Source organism: Erpetoichthys calabaricus, chromosome 7 (assembly GCF_900747795.2).
Source record: "Erpetoichthys calabaricus chromosome 7, fErpCal1.3, whole genome shotgun sequence".
NCBI classification, from domain to species: domain Eukaryota; kingdom Metazoa; phylum Chordata; class Cladistia; order Polypteriformes; family Polypteridae; genus Erpetoichthys; species Erpetoichthys calabaricus.
This window is the reverse complement of record NC_041400.2, coordinates 173,522,147-173,541,862: the sequence shown is the minus strand read 5'-3', so window position 1 is coordinate 173,541,862 and position 19,716 is coordinate 173,522,147. Positions and strand designations below refer to the sequence as shown.

The 19,716-nt window shown below is 38.9% G+C and overlaps 1 protein-coding gene across 4 annotated transcripts in view; it reads right to left on the bottom strand.

The window, feature by feature from the left end:
- The window catches only part of setbp1 (SET binding protein 1), a 352,441-nt gene that overhangs the window by 187,968 nt on the left and 144,757 nt on the right, over positions 1–19,716 (bottom strand). For 3 of the 4 annotated variants that reach the window (XM_028805729.2, XM_051929498.1, XM_051929499.1), the window contains exon 3: positions 381–512. The exons of the other annotated variant lie outside the window; for it this stretch is intronic. In XM_028805729.2, the coding sequence (XP_028661562.2) occupies positions 381–512 (132 nt within the window). The remainder of the gene's footprint in view (positions 1–380; positions 513–19,716) is intronic. 4 annotated transcript variants of the gene reach the window in all.

The window sequence follows — 19,716 nt, the reverse complement described above, 5'->3', positions numbered from 1 at the left end:
CAGCAATAGCACAAGCATATCCCATTTTACTGACGTCTCTGAACTGTGTTCCATATATACTGAACTTTGGATGAAGTGCAAAACCTTCAGATGGAAACCTAAAAAAATATCCACTATATTGTAACTTGTGCCTAAAACATGGTCACCAGAAGGTATAATTTCTATCTTGACTGAGATTTTCTTTTACCCCTATCCATCACTCTACTGTATTTTATATATCAGCTTTCACATGAAGTGGTAAAAATGGTGCATCATTATCTACAACAAGATAATACAAAATAATTCAAAACATGAAAAATCACCAGATAATACTGAAAGCCCACAAATATTCAAGTATCAAAGCAGAATATAGCACAATGAATCAAAAGTAATTGGCTCACTTTACTCAAGCCCACTTGCTGGCCAAAGTCTGTCACGTCGTTTAAGGATGGAGTTCTCTTTCGGCTTGTCCCGTTGTTGCTTTTTGCTCCTTGTGTTGGCAAGTTTGTTCTGGCTTGTGGCAGGCACGGCAGCTGTCCAAAAAAATAAATCTCATAAGATTGGTGTTGTGACCTGCATTCCTTAGATTGGTGGTGTAACAAAGCACTGCAAAGGAGGGTGAAATTCAGCAAAGCAGAGCACATAAGAACTTAAGTGAAGGCAGCTAGTCACAAGGTAACCACTCTCAGTCAACAGCCCAAAAGGTTGTTTAGGTGAAAGGAGTCCTGGTGAACACAGTTGCTTTATGATCTTTGAAAGGAGGACAGGACATGACAATCATTTCCAGAGTGGAAGCAGCTCGTAGCACAAGTTCAGCTTTATGAAATAATACTGCTAAACAGAGATACACAGAAAGTAAGCACAAAAGAATAAAAGGTTGTGATGTCAGATTTTAAATGCAAGACATACTGTGTAGGTGGGGTTTGAATAATTAAAGTGTTATGATCCATAATGTCAAAAAAGAAAGACCGTTCTTTAGATAAGTAATACAAAAAGGTCAACAAAAAAACTGCCAAATGTTGAACGACAGGATTTCAGGCTAGAGAGGAGGTCTGCTGTCAATATCTGTGGTGTTTAACAGGATTATATGGTGTACAATAAATGTACTTTATATAGCACCTTTCTATATTAAACACCATCTCAAGGCACTAACACTTCTGGACAACCATTTTATTTTTTAGAAAACGTTATGCTTCCTGAAAACATTTTGGTGATTATATTAGAAAAAGCTTCAAGTTGAACACAAACATAATTTCCAATTGACTGGAAGTTGGAGAAACATTAAATTACCTTTTATTGAATTTAGTGCGTTTAACCACTTAATGCTGCTGAAACAATGCATTAGTTCAACTGAGATAAAGATGTTTTGCTGCTAGTCTTCCTTAGTACTCGCAATCTGATGCTTGTTGTTTCTGTGTTCAGCAATAGTCCACATGCCCTACCGCTTTTCCGTCATGGTAATGTCCTGGTGAAACTTTTTACCATATGAGTCAACAAAGGTAAAAAGTACAAAAGTGATTGGCAGAAAATGAATCTTTAGCGACATGTTGCACTTAACTGTTTTGTATGTTTGAAGCATGTTGTTTACCAGCTGGACATAGTTTGCGGCTCTGGAGTTTCTTTCCTCCATCCACAATGGCAGATCAGCTTGTCATTGATGATGTGTCTCATTTGTGGCCTAACAAACATGTTTTCCTTAACCTTGGCATTATCTATTCATTGAAACATCTGTCTCAAGTATCAACGTACTTCACTTTGCTTCCTCCTCGCTTTCACAAAATCTTTCATCAGTCCAAGTTTTATACAAAGAGGAGGCAAAAATATCTTTGGTGGGTCAACAAAAGTCATTTATGTGCCACAGTTTTGTGCCCTAAAACCAAACTCTTATGGAGTGTCAGGGTCTTTTTAATGTAATGACACTCTTTAGCAAAGCTGTCCCATTTGCAAATGAAACAAAAGGACTTTATATAGCTGAGCTGCATTCCAAGTAACAGTGACACTACTTTTAGAACACCACATATTTTTCAGATATAGTTGTTGTACTGTATATGTATACTTTAATTTCAGAGGAAATCACAAAAATTTAGGCAATTACAATAATACTCTATGTAGTAGGAAACTTTAAAGATTATTTTTGTGATCAGTAGCCCAAAATCCATAAGATAAACCTAAAAGTGTTCAGGAAACAAAATCTTTGTTGTCCAGCATGCTTAAAAATTATATTTGTGTATTTATTTTTATCTCATTACATGCAGATTAAGTGATTTGCTGAGGGTCACATAGTGGGGTGGAGATGGAAATTGAACCAAATCCCTTATTGTTTAGCTTCAATCTCTTTAAATATTATGTCACACTGGGGTTAGCAGAAGAGGGTGTAAACTGTTTTTCAATTAATCAATGGTTCTGAACTTTCTTTATAAAATCAAGTAATGATGATTGATGCATCTGACGTCACTTCATATCTCTCAATGAGTGACACGGGGGATCTATCAAGGTTAAGTGGGTACAGGAAGAAATTGAGTTATCTTTAATGTTACCCCAGTGAAATCTGAAAAACCTTCAGAGAAAAAGACAATAAGTTACCCTTGATTCAAATTCTAATTTGAATTTACTTACAGACTGCAGTAGAGCTATCAAGAAAAGCTTGACTTGGGCAGGCCCAGATAGCAAAAACTGCAGGGCAAGATGCCATTTACATTTTTCAAAGTACTGAGCGAACAAAAAAATTCAGAGTCACTCAGGTTAGAGCCCATCCCGTCTGCCTCAGGCAAAAGCCAGTAGTTATTCCTGGATGGGGAACAAGTCCCTTTCTGAGCCTACCCACACTCGCTAACTTAAAGCAAAGTTTAATTTTTCAAATGAACCTTTCCATATTTAGGATGTGGGAGGAAAACTGGAGTACCTGGAGAGAAAACCCACCTAAATAGAGGGAGATTTTTGTAAACTCTACGTAAGTGTCTCCATGCTGGGATTTGTACCTGGGACTCTGGAACTATGAGGCAGAAGCTCTGATCACTGCCAACAGTGCCACAAACCTCCCAGCTTTAAATTCTCTAGCTCTATTGTTATAATCAGTAGTAAGTGTTTATAATTTTTTTGGGGAATTCCTTCATGGATTTGAGTGATTTATACCTCTAATATGGGTTTTGGGATACAACTGTGTTTGCATTTGAAGCATATTGACTTTTTGTAGATGTTAGCCACAATGTCATCCATCTTTTCCTATGGACGCCGCCATTTAGGAATATTTGCATAAATTTTCTCCATGGTACTAATACCCAGCACTCCTCAGTTTGTACAATGCTTATGATGGCAATGGAGTGACAGTATAAAGGTCAGCCCATGCATTTCCAGAGTATCCGTATTTGTGGATAAAGCTAAATATTCATGTTTTTCAAAATACCTTTTTGCTTTTGAATTCTGACATTCAAGTTTTACTTAGCAATTCTAGTTTTGACTTATGGCACTGACTTTGGCTTATGCATGATAATAATAATAATTCATTGATTACGTGTATCTCCCGGTCATAATAATTTCACAATCTGTTTCTTGTGAGTCAGTCTACATGCCAGAAGGAGCTTTTAAGCCCTGACCAAAAAAAAAAAAAAAAAAAAGTTCTGGGACCACCTCAAGAATAATATTGACGTTGGAAGTGGGAGCTCTGAGCCCACAAGTATCCCCACAATCATAAGCCCCAGTGCTTTTGATAAAGCCCCTACCCCAATTCAATCCTTGTGAGTAACTGGACTCCATATACAGTAAACAGTGCCATCTCTGAGACACGTAACAGAGTGATAGAACTCCTGTAGTCCTTAATTAAATTCTCCAAGCATCCTTTCATTTTAGCCTTCCATGGCTGAATCACCTCCTACCCATACTGCCAACCTGATAAAGTTTTAACTTTCTTCTTGTGTCCAAAGTAAACAGACCCTGTTCTATGTGGCATTCTACCTTGGGAAACAGTGGCCAAAAGCAGTGCCAGCCCACTTCCACCAGCATGGCCACGAGTGTTGCCAATGCCAGTTGTTCTTCTGCTGCAGCATCTGTTGGCCTGCCCCTGTCCTGAACAAAGGCAAAATGCTTGCATTTCTAGTCCAAACTACTGCTTTACTGGATTTAGGCAACTCATTTACTTTAATTTTTGCATAAATTGCATAACCTACTGATGCCTCTTTTTGTTCTTTTAACCAAAACTAAACAGCATAATGCAGGTGGATGTAAAGATTATAGTAGCCCTACCCTGAGTTATCATTTAACTTGTGATGTATTTAATATTTCAATTACTTAAAAATGTTAAATTTAAAAACATGTAGCCTGCTTTTGCTTTGCATTCTGTGATATAGACAACATCAGCTTAATTCAGTTAAATTTATTCATTTCAATTGATTTATTTCTTTATGGTGTCTGCACATTTTCAGGCAAAGACTACACTACTATGTTTTCGTTTAAAAATGGCATTTTAACTGAAAAGTACCTTAGTCCACACTAGCATGCTCATAATGCTTAAGAAAATGTCTCTGCCAACCCTATAATGACTGAAAATGCGTATGAGTAGAGGTTTGCCTAAATTGGCATGCACACATTGGCAAAAATATGAATAGGAAATGTCCTTGAAGGGATCGTTTTTCACAGGTCACAAGATTTATTGCAAAACTATAGCGACTGGTAAATGATTTGCCTTTGGCGTATTCATGCATTATTCAAACTGTATAAAACAAACACAATTTAAAATTGAAATAGATACAGGCAAGCAACACAACAAGTGCCATGGAAAGCAACTCCTCAATGTCCGCTAAGTTGGAATATGGTTTCTACCATGAAGCGATCAGAGAATGAGACGTTGTAATGAGCAGGACCCAATCAGCGAAGGGCCATGTAATAAGCACAAATCAATCTGAGCGCAATTCAAAACTGCTTTTTTTTTTTAACCAGACCACACAGCCTCATTTCCAGAAATACATGGTTGTGGAGAGTGTTTTCAAAAGTCTCTGTTTTTAGGGGTTAAAATACCAAGGTTGCGTGGACAAAAGGCAAAAACGGAAGCTAATATCTCAGCTTTTAAACAAAAAAGTTGTAGTGTGGACGTGGCCTCAATGTGTATTGCTGGGTTTTTCTCTATGTACTTCGGTTTCCCTACCAAATTTCCAAAGATTCGATGATTAAGATGAATGTAAATTCCAAATTGGCCCTGTGTGAGAGCAAGTGTGGATGTGTGTGTAAATGGGCCCAGTGATGGACTAGTGTCCTGTCCCAGGAATGATTCTGCCTTATGTCTAGTACAGTCGGGAGAAGCCCAAGTCAAGCCAAGTTGGGGAGCATGCACTGGTATAGTGCGTTGCCACACCCACTACACAACGAAACAACTCTGAATCCTGGTTGGCAACACCCCAGGCAGACACGCGGTCCAGTCCCACCCTCCAGAAATGACGCTCTATCTGCCGCAGTCAGGTGTTACGTGGGCAACCCCTTGGCCTGTTCCAGCCACTCGGGTCCCCAACAATGAGGAACTTACGAGCTGGGGGAAACACGCCACATGGCCGTAGTGCCGTGACTGATGCTCCCTCACAATGCAGGTAATGTGCCTCATTCAGGACTCCATGAGCAACCGCTCATTCGACACAAAGTCAGACAAACGGTACCCAAGGATTTTCCGGAGAGAGACAGTACCAAAGGAGTCCAGTCTTCGTCTCAGGTCACTGGATAGCATCCATGTCTCGCAACCATATAGCAAGACAGGAATGACCAGGACACTAAAGACTTGGACCTTCATCCTTTTACATAGATATTGGGAGTGCCACACACCCCTTTCCAGCAACCTCATGACCCCCCATGCTTTCCCAATACGTCTACTAACTTCATAGGAAAAGTCACCAGAGATATGAATGTCACTGCCAAGGTAAATAAACCTCTCGACAAGGTCAACACTCTCTCCGCAGACAGACACACTGCTGATGGTTGTGCCCAAGAGGTCATTAAAGGCCCTAGTCCACACAAATCGGCTTAAGCAGGTTTATGAATGTTATATTATTCTCATTAATTAAGCACACTTCCACTTACTGTATGAGCTCACAATGCTATACAATAATTACACATATAGAAGGAAATAAACCAGCGCAACATAAATGAATAATTGACTAAAAATCAGCTGCATGACTTTACATATTATTGCTCTTCCAAAAGATGCCATGGTGGTACTGAGCATAACACTGACGTTGTCACTCAAGGTTCAGTTTCAAGAAGAGATGTCCCTTTCCACAATGTCTTTGTGGATTCCCTCCCCGTGTTCTGGTTTCCCTTTGCATTAAAAAAGTGCACATTTTAATTTATTCGACAAGTCTAAATCTCTCCTTATAATTAAGCAGGTTTGTTATGCCTAAATTGGCCCTGTGTCAGTGAGTGTGGATGTGTGCATCAGTGTGCGCAGGGATGCTATAGTGCCTCATCCTACGTTCCCTCAGTGCACTCTGGCTGAACCTATCAAGAACAGGATGCCACTCCAACACAAATTGTATAAAGTCGGAAGAACCAAACAAAAAAACATTGGCAGTCATCATTTTACAACCATGACATTTTCTCTGAAACAAAACTGGCAATTGTTTTAAAGTAATTGCATGCAAAATTAGAGGTCTTATGCTACCGCTCAAAATCGGCTAATAAATTAGCATGCCTACACTTCATCTGCTGCGCCATATCAGTTTTTTCAATGGGATGCTGACAGTTGCCGTAACTAAAGCTGATGACATTAAACATTTTGAAACAATGTGGTGCATGTGGAGGTTTTAATCTGGTTGCCTGAAATATCAACAAGTTAATGTAATTTTTGCCCTCCTATTTAATTACTGGAATCTAAATAACCGGAAAGTCGTGCTTTTGTTCTGTTTTTATGCTTTTTCTTTGTCTTTATAAGATTCTTCTGTTATGAAGCAATTACTATAATTAGGCTTTACTGGTTTTCAAGCCTGTTTGGCTGCAGAGGTGAAAGCAATATTCTTAGGTGGGACTGGCAGTCAGCAGAACTGTGTTTATCTTAATTGTCTTTAAACATTTTGAGGAGGCTTTCAAAGAGCCTGTAAGTCCAAAACAGGACCACCTTCACTTAACAACCCCCAACTGCAAAATTTCCAAATCATCCACCACACCCACATTCCTTAAGCATTTTTCTTGTACCAAAACAGTAATTAGAAGTCTACGTGGACTCAACTGGAATTCTAAACAATCAAACTCTTTCTTGGGATTGTCCAGATACTACATAGCAAACAAAAAAAAGAGATAAAGAAGAAAAGGGGAGGCAGGGAATTAATAAAAACAGTTGTAATTACAGTAAACAGGACTGGAGGCTCGTGTCTTTTGCAACCAAAACAGGCTATTCAAAAAAAAAAAAAAAAAAAAGGTGGAACGCATAAGGTGGAAAGAACAATGGACAAATGAAAGGGTACAAACAATGAGTGCACAGAACCTACCATCAGGAAAAATGCAGAGGCTTCACCCACAGAAGGCAAATAAAAGATCATCTCCAAGCTTGGAGGTAAACTGAAACAACCTTCACTTAAAACGCCACAGCGACAAATTAAGCTTGTTTGCCTACCAATTCCACGGTAATAGCATACCCCGGATTGTTTGGGGGTAGAATTAAGCGGACAGAAAACAACAAGTAAGGGTTAACCGTCCACTTAAAAACATTACATTAAATTACTCATTTTGAACTGAGGTTATCATCATGGAAATGCAAGGAGACTGAACTTTATACAGTGTGTGTGCCACCTTTATTCAAACATTTAACAAATCTACCAAACACTGAAAAATGTATTTCCTGAACCTCCCCTCCTGGCATACAGACAACCACCAAACCTTCAACAATTAATTGTCCGAGGCTCCCTAAGTGAACCAACAGAAAATGACACATCTCCATGCCTACAGAAAAGATGCAAAACATGTGCCCACATCTATGATACAGACCGTATAGTTATACCACACTGCCGACTTGAACATCACATAAAGGGATCATTTTCCTGCAGATCATCTAATGTAGTCTACCTAATTTTCTGCATGAAATGTCCTGACACTGCACTCTATGTGGGAGAAACTGGACAAACAATCCGCCAGAGAATGAATTTACACAGGTTCCACATTAAACATGGCAACACAGATGTTCCTGTAGCGGCCCACTTCAACAGCCATGGACACTGTGAGATTGGACTTTAAAGTCACAGTGCTTATGGGCAACTTCAAAACACAGCAAGACAAAAAAGAATGGGAAGTTAAACTCATGCTAAAATTTAATACTTTACAACATGGATTGAATAAAGACAAGAGTTTTATGGCCAGATATGAGGATTGTTTACATCTCTCAGAATGACAGACAACCTGTCTACAGACCCACATTGTTTTGAAAAAACTCATTACAAACTTCAAAAGACTTTGTTGGACAGTTATCTTATCCAGAGATCTTGACAATACATTGTTCTTTTCTCTCTTGTTAAATTAACCCTAGCCTGAATGAATCTATTAATTTTTTACATTTAAAATTTCTCATTTAAATATTTACCAATGTTGTTTCTTGTCCTAGAGTGTGTATATAAACATAGGAAACTCCAGTTTCTGAATTACATCTTGCCTGAAGAAGGGGCCTGAGTTGCCTCGAAAGCTTGCATATTGTAATCTTTTTAGTTAGCCAATAAAAGGTGTCATTTTGCTTGGCTTTTCTCTACATTCATAATGGCTAACACGGTACAACACCCTAGTACAACAAATCTACTTAAAATATAACATTAGCTTTATATATACAGAGAACACTAACTACATATCTACTGTATAATAAAACACTAAGGTCTGTGTGCCAAGTCCCACAGAGCAACCGGATTGGTCAGTTTGGCTTAGGTGGCATGAAGAAAAAGAAAGTGCAATTCAGACCTATCAGTGAGGATATATACATTCGCATCAGGTGTACGCACTTTTGCTTCTCCTTGTGGGGATCGACCCTCGGAGGTCAGCGCCTGAGGTGAAATATCAGATTATGATCATGATCAGGCCTATGCTTGTAATACTCTGATCTATACCCTGTCAAATAAGCGAACCAGCCACTGTGGCTAAACGTCTGAGGGTTGATGACTGAGGTTTGATTCCCGCAAGGGAAAGCAAAAGTGTGTACACCTGATGAGCCCCAAATGACACGTGTCGTGTAATCTTTGTATCATTTGGCAGGTACTATATAACATGTTTATGATCTGTTTCTCGCAACTGAGAGGACGTGGCAGATGTCTATTGGCTTAGTCGAGGTATGTAATAACCTGCCAGGACAAGAGGGGGCACTATTGCTAAAACTGTCATTTGTTTCTTTTTCCACAGCAACAAGAAGCCACCTATTTAGGGCAACTGACCCCACCCCTTCTGGTTCAGCCACCATAAATCCTGGGCATCCCAGAAGGAGGCAACATTACTGGCTTGAGAAACCTGCTGGATGGAGCTCTGCTAGCAATCTGACCTTGGCTATCCAACCCAACAACCCTTTTGCTTTTGCCTTGAATATCCCCCAAACTGAAAGCACGCCGCAGAGCGTATTCTTTTGTTTTGTTTCGTCTATGGATAATAAATAGGACAACCCAACTGGCACCACAAATTATCTCAAGTAGTGGAGCAGTCATTCTTGCACCCAGCCACAATATTATTTTTGTGTGTACTTGACTACGTGAACATGGTCTCTGGTAAAAAAATAATAAAATAAATACATTTTTGCAACACGTGACACACGCAAGCATGAATTCTAGTGCATCCAATTTAATTGATGTAATTTTAGGACAGTTGCTGGTAAGTAACTTGGTTCTGTGAGAAAGCAGATGGAGGCAGGATGAATTTGTTTAAGAAAGTGTGAGGTAGAGAAATTTTAAAATAGGGACGTTTATCTTCAACAATAGCAAATTTTAACAGTCTAGCTTGTCAGAAAGCACTTTTTTTCCAATAGATAGGCAAAAATATTAAGTAAATTACAAATAAACAAAAGAAACTTGCTATCTGCTACTACTGTGATGATAAAAGCTGGGGTGAAATCTCTCCATGCAAAGACTGGAATAACGAGAGAACTCTACAAACAAAAGAACCAAGGGCATCTTCCAAATTGAAGGAGTGATGCATGTCATCCTTAATGCTTGACTTTTGGCCTGAGGAAAGTTAATCTTTCGCCTACTATTTTAATTTTTATTATGAGTGTAATTAATAGCACATCTCTCATCAGTCTGATTTCAGAAAAAAAGGCATTAAAATGTCAGACACAGTCATGATGCAAAAGCTCTTTTAAAATGTCAAACAGTGGAAAGAAAAATACTATAATTGGTACCATCATTGATGGAGATCAGAAATGGAATATCTGATTACACAAACAGTACTACTCACATTTCCTTGAAAGTAATGAGGGGCAAATGAGTGAGAGAAGCATTTGATTAATGGGTAACTGCCAAAGGAAACCTTACTGTTTTGAAGCAAAGGGGTCAACCTGCTGTAAAATGAATGTCCTTTATAAATTGACCTCTAACACAAGCTCCTTTTATGAGGTTAATCTTGGACTATGGATTCATTTACTAGAATAAAGTGATTCATTATGACTCATTTAAGTGGGTGGGCTGGCAGACAAATAAAAATGAAAAAGGCTTACTGTAAACACAGATGCTTTTCTGCCCTTAATACCCCGATGAAAAGCATGCTCTCTTTGCAAATAAAGTAATGAGTTCTCAATATTTAATTTTTCTTTCATATGTACAAACAGTGTTCACTTTATTCTTATACTGCCATATATGTTGTAAGACAGTGGAGATCATGCTTAATGGCCATAAGATGTGGAGTTTTCAGGTACTTAAAAATCACTTACATTAAGGGCTAAAGTATTTGGTCAAATAAGAAAATAGCCAAAAAAATCTTAGGTTAAGGAGGCATAAAGGTTCAGAAGAGCTCTATTAAAATGGCATGAAAGTTGCTAGTCTAATATTATAACTATGGAATAATAATATATTTACACACACAAAACATATATAGATATATACATGGTGAAAGAGAGTGGGGAGGTGAGGGACACTACAGGAGTTTTTTCCTCCTCACGTCCAGGGGTTGGTACAGACCACTCCCTGAACAGGAAGCCAAAGGGCTGTCAGGGAGTCGGTCTAGAACATTGTTAGGATGCCAATGGTTCTTCAGGAGTTATAGGAGGCCACATCCCAACTGGGTCAATGAAGACTGTTAGAGGAGATCATCAGGCCAGGGCTTAGTCCAACTGGTTTGTCAGTGGTTTGTCAACTGGAGTTTGTCTACTCCAGTCACAAATATCGGTATTGCACAGTTACACACTTCCAGAGGGCTTTGCTTTAACCTAGAAGTACTTCCTAGCTGGTTGGTCATTGTCCTGGAAGTCTTCCAGGATGGGTCTCTCTTTAAAAGGAGCTACAGTTGCTCAGCCTGGTGAGCCTGGAGTTGGGATTTAAGAGCAGAAAAAAGCTCACCGGACAAGAAGGATGAAAACTGGACAGATATCTGCAGTGAACTGAAGAGGTAGGACGGTGATTTATACATTGCTCGGAAATACAAGTATAGAATTTCACTGTACTCTGCAGACATCTCAATATTACATACATATATAGGGAAAAAAAGGTTAAAGGTTATTTCTATGCTGGAAAAAAAAAACAGGTTAAAGACGCAACATTTCAGCTCTAGTCTTCATCAGGTGGAATATATGTCTTAAAACGTCTTTCCTCTCAGTCATAGGAATAACCATTAAACTTTTTTTTCCTTTGCAGAGGCTCACTGACACAGCCCTCCAGTAACTGCATTACTTACTGCATATATGTGGAAGAAAAGCAGTCCACAATATAGTAAATGACCTCGGTTTGTTAATTAATAACAGCTAGCAGCAAGCAAAGACACATTTCTCAGTGCTTGTTAAAATATCTACTATATGATAAAATGCTAAGGTCAGTGTGCGTTTCCAATCCCTACGCACAATATGACTGGTCAATTTGCTTTAATGTGAATGGTCAGTTTGCCTTTCGCGATACAATCATAAAAGGAAGTGCAAGCGTAAGACACACAAAGAGAAGTAAAGGTGTAGGAGGCACACAGAGTGTTGTCTTCAGAGGAAAGGAATTATAAAAGCCTGACAGGAGATGAGCAAGATGCCTTGAAATGACAAGCGTCTGAGAAGAAGGCTTTACAGAAACGTGTTTGAGAGAAGGAGCTCCAGTCAAGAGGGGTTTAGATACACAAGGATACAGGGGAAACACGCTGAAGGTAAACATAAGGCAAGAGATTTCAGACATTTATAAACTTATTCTATTACCTGTCTTCAACTGGTAGTGTGGATGGATGGATGGATGGATAGATAGAATCAGCTAATGACTTCCTCTGCCTATGTGAGGTGCATGTCTAATATACATACATAATGTATCTGCACCTACATATACACATATCTATGTATATATACATACATACATATATATTGTTTTTATTCTACATGAACCTTGTTTAATCCTCAGCATTGCCTTGGACATCCATAGCATCGTCACATTGACGATATACATGCATCTCTTACTGGATAGACCTACTGAATTTAGGTTTTCACATGCTGTTACAGGGCAGACATAACCAAGGTAAAACAAAAATGAAGTGCAAGGTGGTTAGCAAAAATGGAGTAAAAGTAAAAGCAGTAACAAAACAATGCAAGCTAGAATTGTGACATTATCGGTGGACCTCATAAGTCTGAACAGAAAGCAACAGGAAGGCGAGTTTCTTTCTTCATTGGCAGCACATTTTATCAAACCACCAGCCAGTTATCTTTTGCATTTGAATTACAAGGCATGCTGTTATTGCTTCATTAGTCCCTGTAACATGTACATGCATATAGACTACCCTGTATAGTTCATAATAATGACACCTTCTCACTAGATATACTTTTGCCAGACAAAGCTGCAGGATACAGACATGTAAACTACAAAGAATCACAAAGTGAAAGTAAATGTGGTCTGCTGGGGACGCTGGCTCACCCACCTACACCTGCTACTCGTGAAGTATTTGTAAAAATTCTTAAGATCACCTGTATTTACAACCCAGATTTTTATCACTAATCTGTGAGTGAGCAAAACAAGAAAAACATTGTTCACTTGATTATTATATAATAAGGAAACTGCTTGTATTTTTGCATAAGAAAACAGGCAGTAAAAAAAGAAGGCAATCCTTTAAAAAATTAAATGTGGTATATCTGACTACATCATCGTAACAGAAACCATTGAAAGCATGTCTTAGTGTACTACAGCAAAAGAAGCTCAGTTAGTTAACTATTTTATAACATAAATTGTTCAACCCACATAGACTAATTCAAAGTGGTGGGTCATGCTGGAGTCTTTTTAGGCAGTACAGGGTGCAGAGCAGGAAACGGCTCTGGACACAGTTAAAAACAATATACAGTAATCCCTCCTCCATCGCGGGGGTTGCGTTCCAGAGCCACCCGCGAAAAAAGAAAATCCGCGAAGTAGAAACCATATGTTTATATGGTTATTTTTATATTGTCATGCTTGGGTCACAGATTTGCGCAGAAACACAGGAGGTTGTAGAGAGACAGGAACGTTATTCAAACACTGCAAACAAACATTTGTCTCTTTTTCAAAAGTTTAAACTGTGCTCCATGACAAGACAGAGATGACAGTTCTGTCTCACAATTAAAAGAATGCAAACATATCTTCCTCTTCAAAGGAAACAGAGAGGAAAGCAAACAAATCAATAGGGCTGTTTGTGCCGCGGTGCTTTGCATACTTAAAAGACAAAGCTGTTGAAGGCAGCAGCTCACACCCCCTCCGTCAGGAGCAGGGAGAGAGATAGAGAGAGACAGAGAAAAACAAAGTCAAAAATCAATACGTGCCCTTTGAGCTTTTAAGTATGCGAAGCACCGTGCAGCATGTCATTTCACTAAGCAGCTGCACAGAAGGTTGCAACGTGAAGATAATCTTTCAGCATCTTTAGACGAGCGTCCGTATCGTCTAGGTGTGCGAACAGCCCCCCTGCTCACACCCCCTACGTCAGGATCAGAGAAAGGCAGCGCAAGAGAGAGAGTTAGAAAGTAAGTTGGGTTTCTTCTCAGCCATCTGCTAATAGCGTCCCTTGTATGAAATCAACTGGGCAAACCAACTGAGGAAGCATGTACCAGAAATTAAAAGACCCATTGTCCTCAGAAATCCGCGAACCAGCAAAAAATCCGCGATATATATTTAAATATGCTTACATATAAAATCCGCGATAGAGTGAAGCCGCGAAAGGCGAAGCGCGATATAGCGAGGGATCACTGTATATATATATATATATATCAAAGGACCTATATGTATGCACACATACACACCCTGGCCAATTTGGAATCACCAGTTACTAACCTAACCTCCACATCTGTGGGGCTGTGGGAGAAAAAGCAGAGGAAAATCTATTCAGACATGACGACAATTTGCAGACTGGGTGTGTGATTCTTATACTTTGTATATGTAAAGAAACTATTTTGTGTAAACCTAAGTTATTATATTGCATCTCTGTTAAAGAGGGATATTATTATTAACAAAAGCAGCAATAGCAGGAAGCATAGTGTTTGGCACTGCTGCCTAACATCTCTAAGGACATAGCTATGGTTCTTATCCTGGTTGCAGTCTGTGTGTATACACCATATGATCAAATGACTGAACACCTGACCATCACATCTGTATGGATTTGTTGGACATCTTGTTCCAGAACCACAGGCATTAGTATGCATTTGTCAATTTTATGGCTATAACACTATAACAGCCAAAAGAGCATTTGTGAGGTCAGGTACTAATGTTGAATGAGTAGGCCTGACTCAAAGTTGTTGTTTCAACGTATCCTAAAGGAGTTTCATGAGGTTGAATTCAGGGCTCTGTGTAGGCCACTTAAGTTCCTCCATGTCTTTATGGGCCTTTATGACAGGGCACAGTCATGCTGTAACAGAAAAGGACCTTACCCAAACTGTTGTAACAAATTTGGAAGTGTACAGTTGTCTAGAATGTCTTTGTATGCAGTATCATTAATAGTACCCTTCATTAGAACTAAGGGACCTGGCCCAAATCCTGCAAAACAGTCATAGACCACTATCTCTCCTGCACTATGCAATCGGGAAGGTAGTGTTCTCCTGACATCTGTCAAACCCAGATTCATTCATCCAACTGCCAGATATTGAAGTGAGATTTATCACACCAGAAACACACATTTCCATTGCTCCAGAATCCAGTTGCGGTGTTCCAGCTGATTGTGCATAGTGATTTTAAGCTTGTGTGCAGGTCCTTGGCCATGGAAATTAATTTCATGAAGATGTCAACGTACAGTTCTTGTGCTTATATTGCTTCCAGAGTCAGTTTGGAACTTTGTTGTGAGTGATGTGACACAAGACATGTGATTGTTATGCTCTTCAGCGGTTGTTGGCTCCATTCAGTGAGTTTGTGTGGCCTACCACTTCATGGCTGAGCTGTTCTTGCTCCTCAACGCTTCTACTTCACAATAATAGCACTTATACTTGACCAGGGCGGATCTAGCAGATCAGAAATTTCATGTGTTAACTTGTGGTAAAGGTGGCACCTCATGACAGTGCCATGTTTAAAGTAACTGAGCTCTTCAGTGCAACCTATTCCACCGACAGAGTCTGTCAATTATGATTGAATGGCTCTGATTTTATGAACCTGTTAACAATAGGCCAGGCGGAAACACCTGAACTTAACCCTTAAACCACCACATACTTGGGGAGTTAATGCACCCCCTGTTGCCAAATACTCTTTTGCTGCATTTTTTAAAGAAATGTCACAATCACCAAGAAAAAGTGAAATTTTAATGGAACTCATTTTTTTTTAGATAGATAGATAGATAGATAGATAGATAGATAGATAGATAGATAGATAGATAGATAGATAGATAGATAGATAGATAGATAGATAGATAGATAGATAGATAGATAGATAGACATATGCAAAGAGCATCACAATTACTGCAACACTGATCATTTTACACATTGCCAATGAACTGTAAAAACTACTGCAAGAATCTATTATTATATGTACAAGGTGCAACTGACGCCATTGATGAAATTCAGTAAATCCCCGAGCCAACGGCACTTGAACTGGTTGCATACAAACACACAGAGGCCAACGGAGACACTTGCAGGCTCGTCTAGTGCAGCGGCTCAATCCCAGAGACAGTGAAACTGATTCGCTAGGAGACGCCAGTGATCATGAGCTGGCTGCTCAACAAATGTACCGAACTGACTGATCTGCTCTGGCATGCTGTCAAATTGCACTGGGAACCGACTATAGTCGGTTGTGGCGTTCAACAAATGGACTTCGGCGAATATATTCGGCTGTGGTGTACTGGCAAATAGCATTGGGAATTCTAAATTGGCCCTAGTGTGTGCTTGGTGTGTGGGTGTGTTTGTGTGTGTCCTGCGGTGGATTGGCACCCTGCCCAGGATTGTTTCCTGCCTTGTGCCCTGTGTTGGCTGGGATTGGCTCCAGCAGACCCCCGTGACCCTGTGTTCGGATTCAGCGGGTTGGAAAATGGATGGATGGAACCAATTATAGCCGGTTGTGGAGGTTTAAGGGTTAATCATTTTGAGGGGTGGCCACATACTTTTGTCTATATAGTGTATTTTTCCATTGTTCTCATATGTTTCTTTTCCGAGTACTCCTCTCACATCTGAAAGCCAAACCATGAGTGTACAGTAAGTGTGGTTATGGGTGTGCCATGAGATGGACTAATGTCACAATGCTGTCCAATTAATCTGCTCCTTGCCAACAAATCTAACTGTTTTGCTCTGTTGTATTACTATGACAGATATTACTGCTATATTAGCATGATAGTTATTATAATTTTTATTGTACATAAATAAATTCAAGGTCACTGGTTGGTCAGAATCTATCCCTCTGGCACTGGGTAAAGGGCAAGAATCAGCTCTGCATACAGCTCCAGTCCTTGGCAGGGGCCACTCACATACATGATAGGACCATTTCAGACTCTGAATACCTTTGGCAATGTAGGAGGAAAACCAGAATACAGTATTCTAAGGAAAACACAACGCAAAGCCTGGGCAAGCATGGGATGCTGGATCAATGATGTAGACGTGCTAACCACAGCACCAGTGTACTGCTTGTGAATAAATACGTTAATACATAATATTAATTTCTGACCTTTAGAACCAAATAACCATGCTCAAGAGATGTGATCACTATTATAGACACTATTAAAATACAAAATGGATTGATTTCTAATTTACATTATATACCTTACAACTTATTTCACAGTAAGCACTCTTCAAATGGGCTTTGCAAGTGAAAAGTGTTAAAAAAATTCAAAGAGATTAAGATAAAATATTACCCGGTAAAAAAAATGATCAAGTCATCAAAAAAAGAATACATAAACAAACCAAAAAGAAAAAAAAGCACCAACAGACAGGCAAAAATTTAACTTACACATTATAGATGAGAAAAATGGTTCTCAATATCAAACAGAGTACCACATTGTAGTAAAAGAAAGCAGCATTTCTTCTATCAAAGCTGGAATCTTCAGCTGCTGGAGGTTAAACATTTCATGACTGCTCACAAGAACAAAAGCTAATATGAGGTTTTTGAAATTTCTCAAGCTCAATTGCAAGACATTCTTGCAGCATTTCAGAATTCAAAAGCCAACAGGAAAGCTTTACTGAAGAGAGGCACCTGTGTGTAAATGCTTAAAAGAAAAGTAAAGACCAATAAAGTGAAATTACTTTTCAGCACATCAAAAAAACAGCACATCAATTCTGATATTATGATGCAAATCAGAGAACGTTAGGTTTTTCAGATGAGATGGAAGACGATTCCCAAACTTCATTGTAACTCTACGTAGGATGTACTCTCGGAAAAGATGCAAATTTGTGTTATTTTAAAGCAGAGCCATTCATCCTCTTGTAACCCTCCCATCAATCTGTTCCATGCCAACAAATCTAACTGCTTTGATGTAAAACAAAATCAGGTCAAGATTGGTATCAGCATGACAGTGAGAGAGACTTGTTGCGCTTGCATGAGACACATTGGAAGGGGAGCAAAGGTCTTTAATAAAACTGTTTAAGCATATCACAATAAATGTAATATTATTTGCAGACACTATAAAGACATTCATGCTTGCTTTTCAGCTTGATCACATCTCCTGTTCACTGTACTCAGGCTTACTGTTATGCACCCAAATTGCCAAGTTTTTCAAACTTTTCAACAAGCAAGGTTTTCCAGCTTTTCATATGCTACTATATCTTTCCTGATCTTCGAGGGTTATGGATGATTGAAAAATGTATACTTTGTGGAGGATGTATTACACTTTGAAGGTCTGGTACTGGCCCAGCACAGCAAACAACAACTGAACCAAAACCGCAATAGTGGTGTGGTTGGCTAGATCAATAAGACTGTGATGGTCAGTCATATAATTAAGGAGGTTTAGAGCAGTTGATTAGTTTCGAACCTTTTTTTATCCTTTTTGTAAAATTTGAGTTATGTGTGTGGAATGTTATTTGATTTTAGTAAATTCAATAAAAATTAAAAAAAAAAAAAAAGGTTCAGAGCAGTAAGTTAAGAAATGACAGAAAGCAAGAACAAACTAAGTAAAACCCCAAATGGATTGCTAATAGCCATGTTAATGAAACCTTATTGGCAAATTTATAGGCAAGAGAGCCTGTGGGGCCTAGATCTCATATTGTCATTGAATTGAATTACAATAAGAATAGGCTCAATAGGCGCTTTCCTACCACAGGAACGTTTTTCAGGAACCAGGGACTTTTTAGAAACTCAGGGAGTTTTGTAGGATTCCCATGGCAGAAAATCGGGCCATCTGTAGGTCCTGATAGGCAGTTCCTGATACTTTTAACTCTCTCATATATGAAGTATAGGGAAAGTATGGTAATTGTCCAAAAATTCGATGTCAAGATTTTGATGAATCTCGGCATGTAGACCTCCCTGACTTTCTTGTATACGGAGTAAAGGGAAAGCAATGGAATCCTCCAAAAATTCCATTTAGAGATTTTGATGAATCTCAACGTTTTAGACCTCTCTGAGTCCAAAAATACCATTTTTGAAATTATGTCTGTGTGTGTGTGTGCATGTGTGTGTGTGCGTGTGTGTGTGTGTAAACACGATAACTTGAGTATGCTTTCACTTAAGTCAACCAAATTTTGCATACAAGTTACAGGTGCAAAACATAGATTTCTATCAACTTTTGGGCTATTTCTGTGAACCGGAAGTGGTACTTTACCTGAACACAAACTTGATGTTTTATTTTTTATTCATGCAGCTGCAGAGTCAAATTTATTTACCTTTACTTTTATAATAATTGTTCAATATATTATTAATATCATTTGATTTGCTGATGGTTCTTTAATATACATAATATAAAAATATAATCTTTATCTTATGGTTTACTCCTCAAATATCCATCCCCATATATGAGTATACGAGAATGTCTAGGGGAGACCACTCCCGATTTTTTTTTTTTTTAGCTCCTTCTCCAGGGTATGTAGTTTTTCTTCAACCAGGTACCATCAAGGGTGAGGCACAGCCAATGAAATGTGCCGATTGGTTAACCACAAGTACTGGTGGCATGCTACAAATCTGTTAGTAGTTTGGATTTTGGACAGTTATCGTTGAAGATGTCGCAACACACTTCACACTGCCTCACTCTTCATAGCTGCCTTCCTGGTGTGCTGTG